Here is a 23579-nt window from a genome sequence, read left to right as displayed (position 1 = left end):
CCTCTCTTTACTACAAGGTCAGGCTCTTCCTTAATCCAATGTTAGTCCTATGCTATCCAATCTTTACTCTTCAACCATAACCCTCACTATTACATTGTGTCTTCTGCCATGTGCGCAATAACAACACTGAGGAACACAAGCCAAAATTTCTATATTCTGATAGTCTGCTCAGCAGTTCTTGTCATCACTTCTTCCCCAAGTCGTACAGGCTCAAGTCAGTAAAGCATTGAGTCTTGTTGTAATTAAATCTATATAATCAAGAGAAGTGGCTTGAAAAAGTTCCATGTTTAGAGATTCCAGACATCCTTAGAAACTGCAGCATTAATATTCCCTATCACTGGAACTAAGGAGCCCAGCCCAAATCCTGAAAAAACAGTCCCAGACTATGATGCCCCCTCCACCAAACTTCACAGCTGGCACAACACATTCCTGCAGATAGCATTCTCCTGGCATCTGCCAAACCAAGACTCATCCGTCATACTGCCAGATGGTGAAGCATGATTCATTACTCCAGAGAATGTGCTTTCACTGCTCTAGAGTTCAACAGTGGAGAACTGTACCCCATGATGCATGTCAAAAATCACTTAACTCTTCAGCACAGTTCATTTTACTGTTAATGTTTGTCTCTGAAGATTACAAGAGAATGTACTTCTTTTTATACCTATATGAGCCATGGCTGTGATGTATATAGCTATATCCACTACAACGAAGGAGTCTCCAGATATTTTTGATCAGAAAGTGTATATCAGCCCAAGAAGAGAGAGAGAGATCTGATCTAATTTCATATGGAGATTTAGGTATAATAATGTGAAGTTATGCTCTTACTTGCAAGAAATAATAGCTTTTCAGTACAGTCCATTTTACTGTTAATGAAGATTACAGACTGTGCACTTCTTTTTATACTTGTATGAAGGGGTGTTAGGATATTTTTGATCAGAAAGTGTATGACTCTATCAGAATCATAAAACATCATTTCCAATGTGCTGATTATGCTTGATTAATTTCTATCAACTTTATCCTTTTTTTTTTACTTCACAATATTTAATTAATAATTTAATTAACATCAATTATTACATATATCTATCATCAGGACTTGAAAAAATTTCTGCTGACTCACCACTCAGGTAAATATCTCACTCATAAGATGCTAGCTGAATGTATACTCTACCACAGTCACCTAATACATCATAGTCATATATTTATTCCTAGATCTGGTCAGTTTATAAGCTTTGTTAATGCTATGACTAATTTTAATCCTATATAATTACCATGTTGAAGCAAATATGTTAACTACTTATTCACTGCATAGGATTTATGGAGACAAAAACACACATCTTAGAGCAATTAGTTTACTTATAATTAAGCAAATAACACTTGGCATTTCGACCTCTATATCAAGGTCATCATCAGGAAAATATACATATTAACAAGGCACAAGCTACATGACACTACACAAAAGTAAGCTAAATCTAACTGCTTTGTTAATCGTTTATGCTAGCCTGACCTCTGGTGAAAAATAAATAAATAAAATAAAATAATAATAAATAATAAATAAACATATAAATAAAAAAGAAAAAAAAATTTTTTATGTAACTATAACAAGCAAGTATACTAACACTGAAAGCTTTTTTCACTTGGTTATACTATAAATTAAAGATGCCAAGAAATTATATTCTTGGTCTCATCCTTTATCCAAGCGTAAGCAAACAAAGTTTGCTCATGAAGTCACTTCACGACCGAACTATTTGTATACAGACTTCGCATCAATTGCCTTAGTATCCCATAATGCAATGCACATATCCTAACATACATGTATAATGCTATGCATTATGGGAAGGGTCACTACCCAGACCGGTTTCGATCTTTACTGAGGTCTCATCAGTGGGAGCCAGGCCCAGAAGTGTGCACTGCATTATGGGATACTAAGGCAAGTGATGTGAAGTCATTAGCCTCTATATACAAATAGCCCAGTCGTGAAGTGACTTCATGTGCAAACTTTGTATGCTTACACTTGAATAAAGGAAGAAACCAAGAATATAATTTCTTGGACATCTTTAATTTATAAGTATAATGACATACCAATTATTAAAAAAATTACAGCAGAACTACATCAACTGATAATGCCTGTTGTATATCAGTTGTTTCACTCTCCTAGTCAATATTTCCCATACCTAATAATAATACTTTGCATTTATTTATCTTTTTTTAAAATAATGTGTCCTAACATTATCATTATTTCCTTCTCTACAGACACATCCTCCCACCCTCAAAATACAGACTGTTGTACATATAAGAACTGTCTCAAACCTCTCTAACAGGAATTCATACTCTAAACTTTTCATTACATTTCATACTCTAAATTTTTCCTAATAAGAGATAACATTTTCCCTCCTAAGCCTCACAACATTATGATTATCATTATTCATATTTCAATATCAAGATCATCCCTGTTAAGCCATGTTTCAATTCTCAATATGATAGTAATTTCCCCAAATAATAATTTAAACCACATAAACTAATTAAATACTAATATCCAAGTTTTGGATATTAGTATTTAAGATGCCCTTCAAATTACAGAATTACATTACATGAAACCATTCAAATTACATTTTAATGTTCACTTTCCCTTTCTAGTGTTGTATTGTGAATTTCCCCTCTTAATTACTCAGAATATCCTTTGCGCTTTTACTTCCAGTCAGTTGTTATAAATTTCTTTTGGTTTCATTTCTAAAGAAATTTTAAAAAACAAAATGTATTACAAGGCAAGAGAAAGAGAAGAAGAGTAAGGAGAAAGTTTTTTATGGTGATTCTATGAAAACAAAAGTGCTTTATGAGAGTGTGACTAAATCTTGTTTTCCAGGTGAAAAAATTAAAGACATTAGTGAGGATGTTATGAAACAAATAGGTAAAATGACATAGCTGATTGTTTTAGTAGGCATAAATGACATGAAAGATGAAAAAGTATGGTGTGTGCGAAGATATGAAAGTATTACTAGAAGTGAAAAAAAAAAAAAAAAAAAAGAACAGTGAAAGAGTAAAGACTGAGAGTCTGTTGCAGTATAACAGAGATAAGCAAGTGAGCCACTTCTTCATGTTGGAGACTTAATGGACTGTATACAGCACACACAGAAAGGATTAAAACAGAATTTAATACTCCCTATATTTCGTCTCAGTCACTGAAACATCTTCAGGGATTACATAAAAAAAAAAAAAAACTAACATAACATATACACAAATATCACACAATACTAAGCCAACCATGTGGGTGACTCTAAAGTCCTATCTAGGCGGAGTACTCTCTATGGGTGGTTGTAGGTGGCCTGGAATATAAGGTGGGATCTCTGATGATAAGTGTTTCCCAAATCTTAGGAAGCTTAATGCAACTGTATTTATTTAGATTTGGTTGATTTCTGAGAGCTGCTGAAGATTCTAAACATAGTCTTTCTTTTTTGAATTTGCTGTGGTGGAGCATGGTGTTTTTTTTCCCAAGAGATCCTGTGGGTTGTATCCAAGACATGGTCAGCCAGGCTTGACTGACCATAGTCATGGTTGCAGATGTATGACTTGTGTTCCTCTAGGCGGATGGGTGCTGATCTGCCTGTCTGTCCAAAGTATGCAGCTACAGGAACAGGGTACTTTATAAACTCTAGGCACTGAGAGCTGATCTTTTGTAGAACGGATAAGAGTAGCAAGTTTGCAGTGGGGCTTAAATGCTGTGTGTAGATTGTACTTTTTAAAATCTTGGCTATTTTTTCCGATGTGCCACGGATGTATGGTATGCTGATGGCATTTCTAAACTCTTTCTGAAGAGATGATCAGGATATGGGGGAGGAACTGATCAGTTTTTTAATACTGTGATCGCTGTAGCCATTGGAGAGGAAGGTATTGTGTATGTGGTTGAGCTCAGTCACAAGGGCAGTTCCACTGGAACGAAGATTGTGGGCCTCTTGGTTAGAGTTTTAATAATGCCATATTGTTGAGCAGGGTGGTGAGAGTTTGTGAATGTATCTGCCTGTGTGCTTATTTTTTATATATACAGTGAAGGAAAGTGTACCGTTAGGAAGGCGTGTAACTAAGGTGTCTAGGAAGGGTAAACACTTTTTCTTTTCCTTTACCATCGTAAACTAGATTCTTGGATGTAGGCTGTTGAGGTGACTGAGGAAGGAGTCTAATGTGTCTGGGCCATGAGGCCAAATTGAGAACACATCATCTATATATCTTAGCCAGATAGAAGATTAGAGAAGGGCTAAGTCTATGGCTCATTTTTCAAAATTTTCCATATAAAAATTAGCAAGAGGGGAGAACCCATGACGATTCCTTCCATCTGCTTGTAGATTTTGTTCTTCTAAGAAAAATAACCAGAATTTTTGGCAAAGGAAAAGAGATCTAAGATGGCAGAAGGAAAAACGTTTTCCAAGAGTGTTAAGGTATTAATTAAGGGAATATTGGTAAACAGTGAGGAGATGATTGTGGCAGAGGGTTAGGGCACTGATAGCATCAAAAAAGCTCACCGACGATGCCATCAGTGTCTTAAGCCTTGGTCACACTTTCGTGGTCGCACCGAAAGAAGTGCTAGTGCTAGATGTAATATATAATATCAAACATGGGATCTGTCGCTTAGCGCTGGAGATAGCAAATAACATCAGACTTGACGTTGCCAACATCTTCACCTCCAAAAAGTAATTTATCATCCGGCCAACGCACTGCTCTCAGGAAATTACGGAAAGACAAAAGTATCGTCATCACCAGAGTGGATAAAGGTAATGCTGCAGTTGTTTTTAATGCCACAGAATACATATACAAAAAATGGAGATTATCCTCCGAGATCGCTCTACCTACATCCCACTAGAACACAATCCCACAAAAACACAAGTTAAAAAATTAAAAAACTTACTTAAAAAAGTATCTTCCTGGCCTCTAGACATTATGAAAAAACTCAAACCTTCCTGTTCCTGCCCCCCTGAATATATGGTTTACAAAAAATCCACAAACCCAATTCCCCACTAAGACCTATAGTAGGTGCAGCTAACGCACCTTGCTGCAAACTGTCAAAACAGCTGGCTAACTCTTTGACCCCCCCCCTCACTGGACTTTCCACATCCTATATAAAAAACTCTACCCATTTTAAAACCCTAATAGAAAATCTAACCTTAAATAACACAGACATATTGGTAAGCTTTGACATCTCCTCAATGTTTACCAACATTCCCTTAATTGATACCTTAACACTCTTGGAAATCGTTTTTCCTTCTGCCATCTTAGATCTCTTTTCCTTTGCAATCAATTCTGGTTATTTTTCTTTGAAGAACAAAATCTACAAGCAGATACAGGGGAACTACCATGGGTTCTCCCCCTCTCACCCCCTCTTGCCAATTTTTCTATGGAAAATTTTGAAAAATGAGCCATAGACTCAGCCCCTCTCAAACCTTCTACCTGGCTATGATATGTAGATGATGTGTTCTCTATTTGGCTTCATGGCCTAGACACATTAGACTCTTTCCTCAGTCACCTTAACAGCCTGTATCCAAGAATTCAGTTTATGATGAAAAAGGAAAAGAACGATAGTTTACCCTTCCTAGACACCTTAGTTACATGCCTTCCTAATGGTACACTTCCCTTCACTGTGTATAGAAAACCTATGCACACAGGCAAATATATTCATAAACTCTCCCACCACCACCACCCTGCTCAACAATATGGCATTATTAAAACTTTAACCAAGAGAGCCTGCAATCTTTGGTCCAGTGGAAGTGCCCTTGCAACTGAGCTCGACCACATACACAACATCTTCCTCTGCAATGGTTACAGTGATCAGCGTATTAAAAAAAATAATCAGTTCCTCCTCCATCCCTCAGCCATCTCTTCAGAAAGAGTTTAGAAATGCCATCACCATACCCTACATCCATGGCACATCAGAAAAAATAGCCAAGATTTTAAAAAAGTACAACCTACACACACAGCATTTAAGCCCCACGACAAACTTGCTACCCTTATCCGTTCTACAAAAGATCAGCTCCCTCCTCTCTCAGTGCCTAGAGTTTATAAAGTACCCTGTTCCTGTAGCTGCATACTTTGGACAGACAGGCAGATCAGCAACCATCCGCCTAGAGTAACACAAGTCATACATCTGCAACCATGGCTATGGTCAGTCAGGCCTGGCTGACCATGTCTTGGATACAACCCACAGGATCTCTTGGTAAAAAAACACCATGCTCCACCACAGCAAATTCAAAAAAGAAAGACTATGTTTAGAATCTTCAGCAGCTCTCAGAAATCAACCAAATCTAAATAAATACAGTTGCATTACGCTTCCTAAGATTTGGGAAACACTCGTCATCAGAGATCCCACCTTACATTCCAGGCCACCTAGATAGGACTTTAGAGTTCATCCACGTGGTTGGCTTAGCATTGTGTGGTATTTGTGTATATGTTACATTCGTTTTTTTTCGTTTTTTTTTTTTTTGTGTGTAATCCCTGAAGATGTCTCAGTGACTAAGATATACAATCCATTAATCCTCCAACATAATATCCTCACAGTACTTAAGCTTCAACACACAGTAAGTGATCCACTGTAAATGAATCTATGTAAAGGTTGGGCAGGAGAAATAATATGTAGTTTGCAGATATATGTAGGGGATTTAGAAAGAAGACTTGAATCGATTTGGAGTTAAGCATCTGGAAAAAGTACTGTTCAATAAGAGTATGGAAGTGCAAAGTCAGGAAATGGAACTGTTGGAGTGAAATGTAAGTGCACGTGCACGGGCAATTTATTAAAAGGGGAAAGAGAACAAAAGGATGAAAGATTATATGGTGGAAAGGAAATGAAATTTATACACCTACTAAGAGATGATTACCATATATGCCAACATAAAAAGTGGCTGGAAGTATCACCCCCAAAATATGACAATATACTCACTGTATAAGATGACCACAAATTTTACACTTACTGTAGATAGCTTGTTGCACATTACTTTTACTTCAATATAAAAAATATTATATAAAATATATATACAGTAATCTACCATTTATCTGATCTTCAAAACAACAACTCTTGCATGTCAACCAACTTCTCTGTAGAGAACAACGTAATTATCTGAACTCGCCATTCTGATAAATGAAGAGTCAAATAAATGGTAAAGTACTGTATATATTTAATATATAAAAGTAATGTAAACATAAATATAAAACATAAATCAGAGCAAATATTTTCTTTAGTGTAATTTAGGAATGAAGTCTTCCGGTAACAGACAATCAGTAAAATTGTATATTTTTATACCAGTCTTTGGTTTATATTATAATTCATGTTTTATCAGAATTTAAATGAAAAAAACTACATTCTTACCCTACAGAATACTTTCCTTAAATACACATATTCATATGCAAAATATATTATGCCAGCCTGATTAGTTAGTGTATCTGCTTTCCAGCCAAAAGGCTGTGGGTTCAAATCCCGCAGTGGGCATGGATGTTTGTGATCTGTGAAAATACTAGTGGTGGTGGTCGGCAGTAGATGGCGTTGGTGTAGATGATGAAAGTAGAGCAGTTCATTGTAGTTGGATTGAGTGGGGAGAGTTGTGGAGTAGGTGCCCTCCCTCAATGAGTCTTTGGACTCTCTGGAGGTGTCATATAATAATAATAATAATAATAATAATAATAATAATAATATATTAGTAGATTAACATAATATATTAGCAAAATAGCAAATTATCCTAAAAACAGTGTACAATATTAAAACAATATAGTACTACTGAAATTCTGTCCATGAAGCTCCTCTTTTTTACTAGTCAATACAATAGCAACCTTACTATGTTTAGGAGTGCCATGTGTGTCAATCTCATTGGCTTAGATCCTTTAGTCTAGTGATTAAAAACTAAAAATAAAATGTGTGTTAAAATACAACATTAGACCAGAAATAGTCAATTATATTTTGAGTAAAGCATACCTTGAGAATATTCTTCATTCTTCTACAGTTATTCCAAACATTTTTATATATATGCTGATAGTGAACTGAATCATGCTGAAGTGATATTAAATGTAAGACAAATCGTATTTTAAAATCAAAAAGGAAACTATACCATTGATACAAGTTAAGTGTGAATCAAAAGAATGATAAACTGTGAAAGAATAAAAACATGAAAGATTAAATGACTGGAAAACTTCATTAAGGAATAAAAGATAGTATTCAAAAATTTAAGAAAAGAATAAGTCAATAAATTTTAGTGTATCATTTATTTTATCTGTTTATTCTTTTTTTTATATTTTTACATTCCATCTTTTATTCTTCAATGAAGTTTTCCAACCATTTAATCTTTCACATTTCATCGTTCTGGTTTCATTCACTCTTAATTTACATGGATGGTTTAGTTTCCTTTTTGATTTTAAAATATGATTGGTCTTTCATTTACATACCACTTCAGCATGATTCAATTCACTATCAGTATAGATAAAAAATGTTTGTGATGATGAAGAACAAACAAAATGGATGACTTTCTACCTTCAGTATATTCTCAAGGTATGCTTTACTAAAAATATAATACTATTTCTTTTCTAATGCACATTCTATTTTTAGGTTTAATCACTAAACTATAGGGTCTAAGCCAATGAGATTGACAAGGGGCACTCCTGAACATAATAAGCTTGCTATTATATTGACTAGTTTACAATATGCTTTATTAGTATGTTTTAATAACATGTTCCTCACTTAAGACACCACATGTTAAAAACCTTCATTCCAAATCTGAAACTGTGGCATCAACTTATTTCATTCTCATCCTCCCACAATATTTCCTCTGTACCATTACTAGATGATGTTTTTCATTGCTGAATTCAAAGGTTCAGAAACACACCCCAATACAACATCACCAGAGTTAAAGATCGGTACTATCAACATAAGAAGCCTGAATGGCAAAGAAATGGAGCTAGCTGAGGAATTAGATAAGTACCAGATCGACATAATAGGGGTGACTGAAACAAAAAAGACAAAAACTGGTGAGATCTTTCTGAGCAATAAATACAAAATCTTATATTCAGGCAATGACAATCAAGGAAAAGAAGGAGTAGCTATAGTATTCAACACAAAATACGAGGCTCATCTTCTTGAATGGCATGCAGTGTCAAGTAGAGTGATGGGGGCAAATATCAGAATGGGGAATTGGATAATGAGACTTATTTGTGCCTATGATTCCACAAAAGGTTCTACTAAGGTAGAAGTGGAGGAATTTTTTAAGGCTCTAGAGAAAGCTACTGACACAATGAAAAAGGAAAAGTTGGTCCTTGTTGGGGATCTTCATAACAGAGTAGGAAGTGATTGTCAGACATACAAAAATGTTTTGGGAAAATTTGGAGAAAAGAGCAAAGCTAATAATAATGGCAAATACCGGTTGGATTTTTGCTCAGGACATGGACTGGTTATTACTAACGCCATGTTCCAACATAAAAATGTGCACAAATTCACATGGAGAGAAGAGGCAAGGAATAAGAAAATAACAATATCAACAATAACAAAGTCTCATTGACTATGTTATTGTTGATAGTGAGGTTTTTCTCCATGGTGCAGGACACCAGTGTACAGAGGATTTGAAATTGGAAGCAATCACTATTTAGTCTTGAGCAGGATAAAATTGAATTTCATACTGAAAAGAATAACATGTAAGAAAGGTTTAAAGCGACTAAAAGTTGAGCAGCTCTCAGATGTGAAATGTAGACTAAAATACACAACGATTATTGAAGGAAAAATGAAAGAGTTTGAGAACAGGAGCCAAACCTTGCAGATTCAGTGGCAAGCCTTGAAGAAAACCCTGATTGATTCAGCTAGAGAAGCATCTGGTGAAGTTGTCTGCAAGGATAGAAAAATTAGAACTCCATGGTGGACACAGGAAGTTAAAGAGGCAGTGAAGGAAAAGAAGAAAGCATATCAAAAGTTCCTGGTAAATAAGTCAGCTTGTGCTCTCAGAGAATACAGAGACAAATGTAAGAAAGGTAAACAGTGTGTAAAACTAGCTAAACAAAAGTCATGGGAGGACTTTGATAAGAACATAGAAAATAAATATCGAGAAGGAGGCAAAATATTCTGGAGGTTGTTGAAGAAGCTTAGGAATGGAGGAAAGAGTACTGTAAAAGGAGTTAGAGATGATAAAAGTGACATGAAAACAGGAGAAAAAGATATCCTTGAAGTATGGAGTAATTACTTTGAAAATTTGCTAAATAAAACAAGCAGTGATGATAGCACAGTGATACAAAACACTGACCAGGCATGCAGTCAGGAATACATATCCATATTTGAAGTAGAAAAAGCCATCAAAGGCTTGAAATGTGGAAAGGCAGCAGGAGTAGATGATATTCGACCAGAAATGCTGAAGTTGGTGGTATAAAAGTCTTACAGTGGCTGCACTGCATAGTTCAGAATGCCTGGACAGAGGGACGATTTCCAGACGATTGGAGTAAAGCTCTTATAGTACCCATATATAAAAAGGGAAATAAAACTGAATGTGAGAATTACAGAGGTATATCCCTACTGAGTGTTCCTGGCAAGATCTATGCAAGTATACTTGAGAAACGGTTGAGAAGAATTGTGGAAGAAAAGCTTGGTGAAGAACAAGCTGGATTCAGGTCAAATAGAGGCTGTCAGGATCAGATCTTCACTTTACGACAAATAGTTGAGAAATTGGAAATATAACAAAGATCTGTATTTAAGTTTTGTAGATCTGGAAAAGGCATATGAGAAGGTGCCGAGAGAAGCTACCCATATATAAAAAGGGAAATAAAACTGAATGTGAGAATTACAGAGGTATATCCCTACTGAGTGTTCCTGGCAAGATCTATGCAAGTATACTTGAAAAACGGTTGAGAAGAATTGTGGAAGAAAAGCTTGGTGAAGAACAAGCTGGATTCAGGTCAAATAGAGGCTGTCAGGATCAGATCTTCACTTTACGACAAATAGTTGAGAAATTGGAAATATAACAAAGATCTGTATTTAAGTTTTGTAGATCTGGAAAAGGCATATGAGAAGGTGCCGAGAGAAGCTATTCAATACGCTGCAGTTATATGGTGTCAATGTGGCATTATATCAAGCAATACTTAGTCTTTATTTGAGTTGTAAGTCAGCAGTTAGAATTGAAGGAAGTACAGGAAGATGGTTTAATGTTAAATCTGGTGTGAGACAAGGATGTACATTATCCCCTCTGTTATTCATTATCTATATGGATTACATTATGAAGGAAAGTGGTATTAAACATGATATCAAAATTGGAGATGTTAATCTCAGCTCTTTGCTTCATGCAGATGATGTTACACTTCTAAATAAATCTGCTACAAGTCTGCAAGATTCTCTGACTAAATTGAATAACTGTTGTAATTGTAATAGATATGGTATGAAGGTCAGCAATAAAAATACAAAGACAATGAAAATAGGCAGAATCATTGAAAATGTCAACTGTGTTGTAAATGGAGAACCTGTGGAACAAGTAAAACATTTCAGCTACTTAGGCACGATTTTTAGTAAAGATGGTAAATTAAATATGGAAATAGACAACAGAATCAACAAAGCTGGCATGGTAGGAAGTCAATTGAATAAATTCATATGGAATAAGAGAGAAATTAGTCGGAACACTAAATTAGCTGTATACAAGACAGTGTTCAAACCAGTTTTAACTTATGGATCTGAGAGCTGGGTCAGAAGTAAAACACTTGACCAATGACTAGAGACCACAGATATGAGAGTCTTGAGAAAGAGTAGAGGCATGAACAGATGGCATCAATGGCAATATCATATTAAAAACGAGAATATCAGGAAAGAACTTGACATTGTCGGCATCCAGGAATGTGTTAGCAGAGCTAATCTCAGGTGGTATGGTCACTTAAACAGATTGGGTGAGGAAAGATTAGCAAAACACGTGTGCTCTGCCAAGTTGACAGGAAAATGACCAGAGGATGACCAAGACATAGGTGTATTGATATGGTACAAAGTGCCTTAGACGATAGAAATATAAGATCTGGTAATGTTGGAGTTTTGACAAGTAACAGACTGATTTGGAGGAAAATTGTAGATAATAAGTTAGTAATGATGTAAATTTTCATGTAGTACTATCATATCCGTTACACCCCCCCTTCAGGGTACATGGTAGGAATTTGATGATGATATATGACTTTTTTCTTTTAGCAATTTTTTTTAACTTTTGACTTTTAACGCTAGAAGTAGTAGTAGCTAGTTAGTAGCTAGACCTAGAATATCAGAGTTTAAGTGAAGAAAACTTACATATACTTTTGCTATACGATTGCCCGAAAGGTGTGTCACTATATTATATTATATTATAACATAGTATAACTAAGATGAAAAGCCAAACGGCTATTTTTCTGGCGAGGTTGATATAAGTTAAGGGGATAAAAATAGCCGTTTGGCTTTTCATCTTAGTTATACTATGTTATAATATAATATATTATAGTGACACACCTTTCGGGCAATCGTATAGCAAAAGTATATGTAAGTTTTCTTCACTTAAACTCTGATATTCTAGGTCTAGCTACTCACTGATGAGACCTCAAAAAAGGTTGAAACCGGTCTGGGTAGTGACCTCTCCTCATAATGTAAAACAGTACTACATCTCTTAAGAGCTGCGTGTTTTACATTATGAGAAAATATCAAGAACAGTGAGGGATCTTGCTCCACCTTTGCAACTAGTTGCCGTGGTGTGGCACTACCAAGTGGTCACTTACACTTGGATACGCTGACAGTTCGTCGGCATGAAACGTTACAGATCGTAGTTTTCGATCTTAGTTTCGCTTACTGGCTGAAAATCAATAAGGGATTTTTATCCCCTTAACTTATAAAACAAGCATTATCAGACTATATACCAAAGGTTAATAGGATTAACTAGATAGGAGTTCGAGTGATAAGTAGCATCACTAAGAAGAGTTGCAAAAAAAAAAAAAAAAACATTATGGAGAATATATAAAGAGAAAACACAAGGTGATCAGCACATGCTCTTTGGGCAGAACAAGGTATAGGCAAACAAGGGTCATGGAAAAGAAGGTAAAATCAGATTATAACAGGAAATTATCTAATCAGGCCAAAGGAAATCCAAAAGAGTTCTTTGCTATGTGGTGAGTAACAGGGGGCGGGGTAAATTTAATGAAAGCTGATAAGACTTGGAGTTACAGTGATCACAAGAGTATATCATCCAGATGGAAATGTTGCAGTGACAGATGTGACACAAACTGATGTGGAACTAGAGAGAGAGAGAGAAATAAACTAAAGCTACTTAGGATATTGCAGACTCTCAATGAGGATGCAATCATGGGATTAGACGGGATACTCATCCACATATTACAAAAATGTAGAAAGTAATTTTCACTGCCTCTGAGTAGGTTGTTCTAGTAAGGTAGGCAAAATAGCCTTCCTTTCATTTCATTTGCATTGCATAAAGATTCCTATTAATTATTCCTATTAATTCCTATTAAGATTCCTATTAATTAACTACCTTTCTCTTGAAAGGTAGTTAATTAATAGATCAATCCAAGAGAAAGAGAGAGAGAGAGATAATGAATTATAGACCAATCACCTCAGGGTATTGGAGAAATTGGTCAAAGACAAATCCAGGATTAGATTGATAAGAATATGATACTCTAGGGAAGGCAGGATGGTTTATGAAGGTAGTTCATGCTGTCATAATTTATTCACTTTTTATAACAGCGACAATGGATAAAGGGAATGGCTACATGACAGTACTGCTTGATTCACTTTGCCAAGGCATTTGATAAGATACCACATGGAACTTTGTTACACAAACCGGAGTTAACAGAATATGAAGTTTGTGATATGAATATGAGGGTGGCTGATGAAGAGATTTATGATAGAGTGACAGTTGAATTGGATAAGGAGAAAGGTTATATGATGTGACTGCTGGACTTTGCAGAGGCATGTGAGGATACCGTGAAACTTTCTTACACAAAATTCAGGCTAATAAGGATGGATGAAGGGTGGCTGATGGAAAGATCAAAGAATGATATAATGAGTAGCAGAATTCAAAATAAGGCAGGTGACTTACAGCGCAGGACTCAGTGTTTGGACAGCTGATATTTAATTTGCACATTAGTGATACAGAAAATGATTTTGGAAGGGATATATTCAGTTGTTTTCTGATTATGCAAAAATGGGTGACATAACAGCTAATCAGGGAAATGCAGAGAACTTGCAATATAATTTAAACACAATGACAGTATGAGCAAAGGATAATGTATGTCAGTTTAATGTGAGAAAAATATAAAATTATACATTTTGGGATAAAAGAGATTACTGATTGAACTGCACTCGGAAACTGATGAGGCTAGGGATTTGGGGTGTTAGTGGATAAGGAATTGAAATTCAGAGAGCATATTGCTAAATTGGCTATAGAATTACTTGGTTTTTGGAGAGCACATTGACAAGAAGAGATAAGGAAGTATAATTTCTCTTTATAAGGCTTTAATACAAATATGTCTGGAATATTTTTCACAAACCTGGTCACCTAGATTTCTTGGGATGAGGAATTCATTGGAGAGATCCAGAAGCAAGTAATCAAGATGGTGAGTAAAAATGTTACAGATTTTATGGCTTTACTCAACCTGAGGGATACTCCAGTACTCAGATGAACACCATCTTCAACAGACAATTTCTGATTATTAACAAACGAATCACATAAATTAATAAACCCACAAACTTGCATGGAGGATGGTTGAACCATGGAATGCATTGCCTGATGGAGTGGTGAGAGCGAGAACAGTCAATGAGTTTGGGGAGTGGTATGATGGACTTTGTGTTTCTTAGGGGGACCTCCCCTCGATAAGTCTTGATAGACTTTGTGTTTCTTAGGAAGGATCTCCCACGATGAGTCTTTTGACTCCGTGGAGGCCTGGATAATAATAATAATAATAATAATAACAATAACATACAGCATCACTAGTCTACTTAGAATTCAATTAATTACCACTACTATAACCATGGATTCCTTGCTTTCAAACCTGAGAAATATATTAATGAAAGTAATTAAGTTTTCATTTAGCAGCTAATAATTATGAGTGCCAAATATTCTTCATTTAATCTTTTAAATAGTCTTAAATCATTTTTTGGAGGACAGCATTTTCCTTATAAATAGCTTTATAAAGCTGGTATGTAGGCTAATAGATCATTAACTCTGACTTGCACAAAATTTGTATTATCCAACAACCTATATAAAATATTTTATACCCCTGTCACCAGATATGAAAATCAATGGAAATTAATTAAAGTCAAGCTGGGTTTGGTGGAGGTGTCTGACAGGGAGATACATCCACCAAACGCAGATATGTTCATCCAAATTATGACTAGAATTATTCAAGACTTGAATACACCTAAACCTCTTTTTATGCGAATTTTTTTTACACGAATTGGGATATCAAAAATAATTTTTTTTATGCGATTTTTATTCACTTTTACGTACCAACCTAAAGTCTAAGTTAGAAAAAAATCCGTAAATTTTTTTTTTTTTTTTTTTTTTTTTTTGCATTTTCATTTCAATTAAGAAAATTCTAAATTCTTACGAATTTTATTTATTGGGAATTCCCCGAATGACATAACCGACTGTGCATAAAAAAGCAGTTCTTAGCAGTTTGAATTTGGTGTTTGAGTAGACAACACAGTTACCGCATTTTTTGCATTTGCATTTTTTAAGTGAAATCAAAATAAAAATCGCTTTATAAAATTAATAATTTTGCCAAGAAATAATAAATGGTAAGCTATATGTAATTTTCAAACTTTAATTTCATTAACCAAAGATTTTAATCCAGCCCTCACATGATGTTGCCGATAACCAAAAAAAAAAAAAAAGAAAGAAAGAAAGCCGTTTCCTTGGATATAAAAATTCAAATTTTAGATCGTCTTCAAACTGGGGAGGGTGCGACGGCTGTGGGTAAGCATTTTGAAAAATGCTTACGAAAAATGCTTACCCACAGAAGAAAAATGAAGAGTCTATTAGAAATGCGGTATGTTCTGGTACAAAATTGAGTGCGAAATTATCATCATACACAAGAGATGTTGTTCTAGAAAAGGCTGAAAAAGCTTTAGTGATGTGGATAGAAGATAATGTACAAAAAAGAATGCCAGTTGACGGAAATTCCATCAAGCAATCAGCATTGAGATTTTATGAACAGATTAAAAAACTGCAGCCAGATACTTCATCTCAATCGAGGAAAAATATGAATTTCATGCAAGCAACGGTTGGCTGGCTAAGTTTATTAAAAGACATGCTCTTCATTATATAAAAATTAAAGGTGAAACGGCTTCTGCTGATGAAACAGCTGCTAAAGCATTTCCACAAAAACTTGCTAAAGTAATTGAAGATGGAGGTTACATTCGTGAACAAGTTTGGAATATGGATGAAACCGGCCTTTTCTGGAAAAAAATGCCAAACAGAACTTACGTATCAAAAATGCAAAAAACTGTTGGTGGGTTCAAAGCAGCAAAGGATTGCATAACACTCCTATTTTGTTCGAACGCTTTAGGAGATTGGATGTTAAAACCACTGCTCATAAATCGATCATTAAAACCACAGCCAATGAAAGACGTAGATTTTCAAAAATTGCCAGTTCATTGGATGGCCAACAAAAAAGCTTGGGTGACCATTGATATTTTCACTGAGCGATTCCACAAACATTTTGTGCCAGAGGTTAGACGCTATTTGAATGACAAGGGTCTTGAATTTAAAGTGCTTTTGATTCTTGATAATGCACCCAGTCATCCTGCCATAGAACACCCAAAAGTGCAATTTTTTTTTTCTTCCGCCCAATACCACATCATTGCTACAACCTCTAGATCAGGGTATAATTGCGACTTTTAAAACATATTATGACAGACAAACATTTCAGTACGTTTTGAACAAGCTAAATGATGATGAAACACTGTCAGTTATGGATGTGTGGAAAAAATTTTCAATTATGGATTGTATTGATCAGGTTCGATTATCGTTATCTGAATTGAGATCAGAAACTATGAATGCATGCTGGAAAACTATTTGGCTCGCATGTGTTAAAGAGAATGCTCCTGTTCCCTTCAATCATACTGCAGAATTCCCCAATATAATAAGTTTGGCATGTGAAATTGGCAAAGAAGGATTCGATGATCTTACTTTGGCAGATATCGAAGAATTGTTAATTGATAAACCTCTTAGCGAAGACGAAATAGTGGAGATTGTTTCTGAGACTCCTGAAAGTGAAGAAGTTAATGATAATGATCAAGATAATCCTAATTTTACTGCTGATATTATTAAAGGAGGTCTTAAACTGGCCAGTAATTTAGGCAATTATTTTGCCCGACATGATCCAAATGAAGAACATGCTGGGAAGTTTTCACATGAGCTTAAGTTGTTAATGTCTTCATACAGAGAATTATATCGCGACTTATCTAAAGCATCAACAGAGCGATTAATAACTGAGTTCATGCCTAAAACTACTGAAACAACCAGTGGTACTTTTGTTCAAGATATGACAAGAAGAATTCCACAAGTTGAGGCGGAAGTCGATGACGATAATACCATATCTAGTAGTTCTAGTGATATTACAGTCTCACGAAAACGAAAGCTTTCGCGTTTATTGTCAGAAACTGATAGCGAGTAACATAATTTTTTTATAGAATCATTAGCAAACAATTGAAACATGTTTTATAAAGTTATTAAAATTCTTTATATGTATGTGTGTTCTCCATGAAATGTAAATAAAAATCTTATGATCCTAACGAATTTAATGTTTGTTTGTTTTTTTCATTATTTTGCTTATATTTCAGGTTTGGAACCAATCTTCACTATTTCTATGGAGTCAGTAGTTCTTTTTACGCGAATTCTATTTACGCGTAATTTTTAGGAACATATCTATCCCGTAAAAAGAAGTTTAGGTGTATATGACTTGGATGTTCTCAAAGAATATATTGTGAATTGAAATACAAGGTTATTGTCACATATTCAAAACACAGCAACAAGAGGCTCAACAAATCACTTTTATTTTTAATAAACTACAACAAAAATTTAAATTATTTGGAACTTATAAAGTTTAGTATAAACTTTTCAGAATTTTATAAAATATGGATCAGGAACAAAACTTATAATATTTTTTATATAATATAAAAATAATATATAATATAAAAACAAAACCTGTAAATAGTACTATTTTTTATACTCACTTGGTAAGAACTTCAATTTCAGTCATAAACTGCTTATCAACACCTTTAAGGCGCTTAACTGCTATATGTTCACCATTCTTTGTGAGCCCATGAAATACAGCTCCAAAAGCACCTTCACCTAAAAGGGAGCCACCACTTTTCACATGTTTCTCATTAAACTGTCTAGTCATGACAGCCAAATCTCTGTATCTAAAAGATAAAACTTCAGCATGCCTAGCTATTTCATTTAAGTGCTGAGTGTCATTAACCTGTATTTGATGGCTAGTATTTTCGGCAGCAAAAGAACCAGAAGGGTAGCAAGATTTCTTTTCAGAAGTATCACCTTTTTCTTGAAAGTTTAGTTTGTCAAAATTATCTATGGTTTCCCTCAGAGATAATACAGATGGTTCTAAAAGAAAATAATTTTACTGTAAATGTTTTCTAGAATTTCGCATTTTAGGCATATTAATGCTCGCATGCAAAAATTAGAAATGCCAAATGTTTATCAAAAATAGTACTATTGTAAATTTGAATTAAAGTTTGCCAAATATTCAAAATTTAGGTGCTGCTGATATTCAGTGACTTTTGTTAACAATAAGTTTCTATCAAGATTTCAAGGGAATTCAGGAGACTGAATTGATTGTGAAGACAGAAAAAAAAAATCTTGTGACATATTACAATAAAAAGTGAAGATCAAGAGTCAGAGCAGTGACTCTAAATCAAGTATACTGCAAAAAATCACTAACTACTCTTGTTACAATAATCATTATAGCCAAAAGTGGAACTGACAGAATTTAGATTCGGAGTTGAATATTATTCAATAGGATAAACCAGATAAACCATTAAATCCAGTTAGTGGTGGGTGGGGAGTAAAAAATGTCTAAAAAAATTATCTTTTTTTTCTCTCCTTCTCCTCCACACCTCTTTAGCCTAATCAATCTAGAACAAAAAAAAAGGAAAGACAAGTTTTTTCATATATAAGTGTGACTCTCATCCCAAAAAAAAAAAAAAAAAAAAAAAAGGCAAACTTGTTCTTTACAGAGACGGGCAGGAAAATACATGACTCGTTGTTTACAGTGTTTCATTTTAATTGTGCAGTTGTTCGGAGAATATCCAAGTGTAAATATGGGGAGATGAACAAAGATATCACTGCACAAATTATTGGACTCTGACGAGATTCATTCAAAATCCAAATGCAGTCAACCAAACTGCAATGTTCAGCTGCTCAGAAGCCACACAAGAAACCTGGGATGTCAGTTACGAATTATACCATCTGGAAATTTTCAATAACTTTGTAATAGAAGAGTGAGATAATGAAATAAACAATTGCAGCACACCTTCTACTGAGAAAATGCAAATGATTTGTACTGAAATATCACAGGCTCAAATCATACAGTCTTTACTTCAGTTAGTTGCTAATGAAGTCGTGCCTTTTAAATTGTTAGATTCTTCTGTGTTTTGGACTCTAATTCAACCTGTATGTGAGACTAAAATGGCTATCATTAATTCTCATATTATTCAAATGATGCAGCTGTAAACATACAAGGAAATATCAAAAAAAAAAAATTAAAAAAGGCTGTAGCTAAGCAACTGTTAACACTGAAAATTGACTGTGCTACTACAGTGGTCTCAAACTCAAATTGCATGCGGGCCAAATGCACAATGTGAAAGCAGCTGACGGGCAGGAATTTTTTTTTAACAAAATGAGAGTGAATATATATATATATATATTGAACCGTACTTACCACTAATGTATGGGTACCACCCCTTTATAACCTTTATAATTATGAAATCCTTTTATAACCTTTATAACTTGAGAATAAATAATGACAACCTATTCTCTTTCTTTTATTTATTAAATTTTTCTTCGACACATACAGAAAAAATACACATGTTTGTATGTAACTAATTATAAACTTTTTTATTTCTTACTTCAACTTGACACTTGATGGCGTTTCGATTCTGATAAAGTTTGTACCCTTGGAGAAAAATTACTAGACACCATCTTCATCACGGATTGTAGATGCTCATCAGTCAATCGGATTCTTTTCTTAGACTTATTAATTTTCAACTGTGAAAAAAACTGTTCACATATAAATGGACTCCCAAACAAAGCGATTATTCTTATTGCAAAAATTCGTAACTGAGGGTATTTATCTTTTGACAAGTACGAATAAAAGTTAATCAAACCTGTATCTTCAAATCTTTGAATAAGATTTATATCACACTGTAAATTAATTAGCTCCATTTGTAGATTTTCTGGTACGTTATTCACGTCTGTTTTTAATGGTAATGAAAATAATGTAAAATCGGACTCCAAATCATTAAAATCTTTCTATAAATTCTTGTCGTAATAATGCTATTTTTTTTGCATATTCTTGAGATTTTTCATTTGAAATAATAGGGCAGGATTTAAGATGTAGGAAATGTACGAAATTTTTTGATTCCAGTTGTGTTTCCCATAATTGCAATTTAACTTTAAAAGCTTTAATACAAGCATACGTGTCAGTGATAAGTTTATTCTTTCCTTGCAGATCTTTATTGAGAATATTTAAATAGCCGGTTAAATCAACAAGAAATGCTAAATCTGTTATCCGTGTATCATTACGTAGCTCATCGATGGTTTTATTTTTTTATGTCATGAAAATTTTGATTTCATTTATTAAATCAAAAAACCGTTTTAATACAGCTCCTCGACTTAACCACCTCATCTCGTTATAATAAATCACTTCTCCGTACTCACTTTCAATTTCTTCAAGCAGTGCAACAAATTCTCGATGATGCGGAGCTTGTCCAGATAAAGTTTACTGTTTTAGTTACTGTTTCTATAACATTATCCATCTGCAAACTTTTGGCACAAAGTGCTTGATGAATAATCCAATGTATAGTGCAAAATTCATTCTGAAATTTTTCTTCTTTCACTATATTTCTTAATTTTACCACTATTCCATTTTTTTTTACCAACCATAGCAGCTGCACCATCACTTGCAAATCCAACCATTTTATCCCAACTTAATTTATATTTATCTATTACAGTTTTTATTTCAGAAAAAATATCCTGTGCACCAGTTTTTCTTTTCATAGGAATTATTTCCAATAATTCCTCAATTACTTCAAATTCATCTGTAACACCTCATATGAAAACGGCAAGTTGTGCTATATCTGTGATGTCAGTACTTTCATCAACTGCTATTGAGAATGCTGCAAAATCTATACTTTTTTCTTTTAACTGACATCGTAAATCACTAGCGATTTCGTTAATACATTCCGCTACAGTGTTGGCTGACAAACTAATATTTTTTAAGGATTTGTTAATAAGGATTGTTTGATTAATTGCTTAATCAAACAATCTTTAAGGAATTCGCCATCAGTAAATGGTTTTGATTGTTTCGCAATGATGTGCGTGAGAGCAAAACCTGCATGAACTGTTGCTTTACTGGATTTATTTGCTTCAGTGAAAAAATTTTGTTGTCGCTATAAGCCAGATTTCAGAAACTGTAACTTTTCTTCCCTCAATTTGCCAACTTTTCAAATTTTCCAACATTTCAAATTTTTCTTCATGATTTGTTTCGTAATGGCGACGTAAATTGTATTCTTTTGGAACTGATATTCCCTTATTACAAATAAAACATATAATTTTATTGTGCACAAAAGTGCATAATTTCCCATTTATCTTGAAAAACACGTCCTTCTTCATCCACTTTTCTTTTACTCTTTGTTAAAGACATGGCTTGCAGTTTAATCTCTCAATTAAAATCACTATTATAATTTTATTTACAACTTTAATTCAACAAGATGAATTTTTGTATGTAAGCAACACTCAAAAGCTATGCACAATTCTAAATGATAGGTATTGATATAATGTAGATCTAACAACAAGCACAAATAAATAGGTTTTATAAGCCGTACTTTAGTTTGTCTCCATCTATATTGCAATATGAACTGTGCAGCTGTGCATCGGAAACACCAGAATACTGAGGCGCCACCAACTGTCGGCTGGTGAACTATTTACTGATTGTAAATTGTAGATATGGACTGAGCTTATGCGCACATAAGCTCAGTCCATATCTCTATGTCTCTAAAACTATAAGCACCATATTTACAACACATACATAATTGAAATTATTCGCAGGCCATGTAAAATTGCTTCGAGGGTTGGATGTGGCCCGGGGGCCGCCAGTTTGAGACCACTGTGCTACTAGACAAGAAAGAAGCACATTAGGAATAAACCTCCAATATATCAAATCAAATTCTATAGTAATCAAGACATTGGTCATGGTTCAAATAAAGGAAAGGCATACAACTACATGAAATTGAAAGTAATGGAAGTATTGTCAAATTACACCATTAACACTGCACAAATGATTAGTATAACTACTGACAAGGCTAACAATATGACTGCAGCAGTCCACCTTTTGTCTCAAAAACATCAAATTCATAAAATGGAAGATGAAGAAGTGAATTTGAAGAAGCTTCAATCAGTTCAGTGTGCAGCGCACACACTTAACCTTGTTATAGAGGACATAATTAAAGATGTCCTATTTATGCCATATAACTGTAGAGTTTTGAACAATTCTCACTTGTTACCTTATCAAATGCCTAACCTATAGAAACTTAAATACAGATCTGTTATACTGTATTTCTATGATTTCTCTGATGTTTGTGTTAAAGTGAAAATCTGATCCTGACAATCAAATTTGGCCTGAAACCAGCTTATTTTTCCCCAAGTTTTCTTAGTCTCTTTTCAAGGCTTACATAAATCTATTCCAGTCATCTGGAATTCAACCCTGATCCTGCCTTCTGAATTATGCAAGTGCAGAAGCCATTGTAACATCTTTACACCTCACATCTGAGCATTTCTCATCAAATATCTTGTACTCTAGCTGATTTTCCACATTTCAGGTTTCAGAGAGCCTTTTCTACCCATGGATTGACACACACACACACACACACACACACACACACACACATATATATATATCGTAAAATGAGTTGAATGACTTAAACCAAGAATTAGGTAAAAAAAAAAGAAATCAACTGTCTCAAAACTACTTTCGTACTTAATGCATATTCTGAAAGAATTATTGAAAAATTCCTTCTTAATCCTCCTAGTCATCACACAGAAGAAATAAATACATTTAAAGGCAATATATCTATTCCTCAAATAAGTTCAGCTTCACAAAAATTAGCCAAGGTTCTAAAAAAATACAATATCAGAACTTTGTTCACTCCACTTCCAAAAATCCACTCATTAATAAGCCACCCAAAACCATGTGATCATCATCTTAAATATCCTGGCATGTACAAAATAAATCTGGCCCAAATGAGGAATTGTGATATTCCTCATTTTGGCCAGCGGACAAATCTATTGAATTATGTATGGAGGAACACATGAGGGACATTGCTTACAAGAGACAGC

General features: G+C 34.4%; 1 protein-coding gene across 4 annotated transcripts in view; it reads right to left on the bottom strand.

Moving 5' to 3' along the window:
- LOC150100723 (interleukin-1 receptor-associated kinase 4-like) overlaps window positions 1-23579 on the bottom strand; it is a 206311-nt gene that overhangs the window by 111814 nt on the left and 70918 nt on the right. For all 4 annotated transcript variants that reach the window (XM_090402006.1, XM_090402007.1, XM_090402008.1 and 1 more), the window contains one exon: window positions 18182-18569. In XM_090402006.1, the coding sequence (XP_090258132.1) occupies window positions 18182-18569 (388 nt within the window). The remainder of the gene's footprint in view (window positions 1-18181; window positions 18570-23579) is intronic.

This window comes from Typopeltis vanoorti, chromosome 12 (assembly GCF_054136105.1).
Source record: "Typopeltis vanoorti isolate ZY-2024b chromosome 12, IOZ_Tvanoo_1.0, whole genome shotgun sequence".
Taxonomy (NCBI): Eukaryota; Metazoa; Arthropoda; class Arachnida; order Uropygi; family Thelyphonidae; genus Typopeltis; species Typopeltis vanoorti.
The sequence above is the reverse complement of the archived record's forward strand: the minus strand, read 5'-3'. Positions and strand labels throughout refer to the sequence as shown.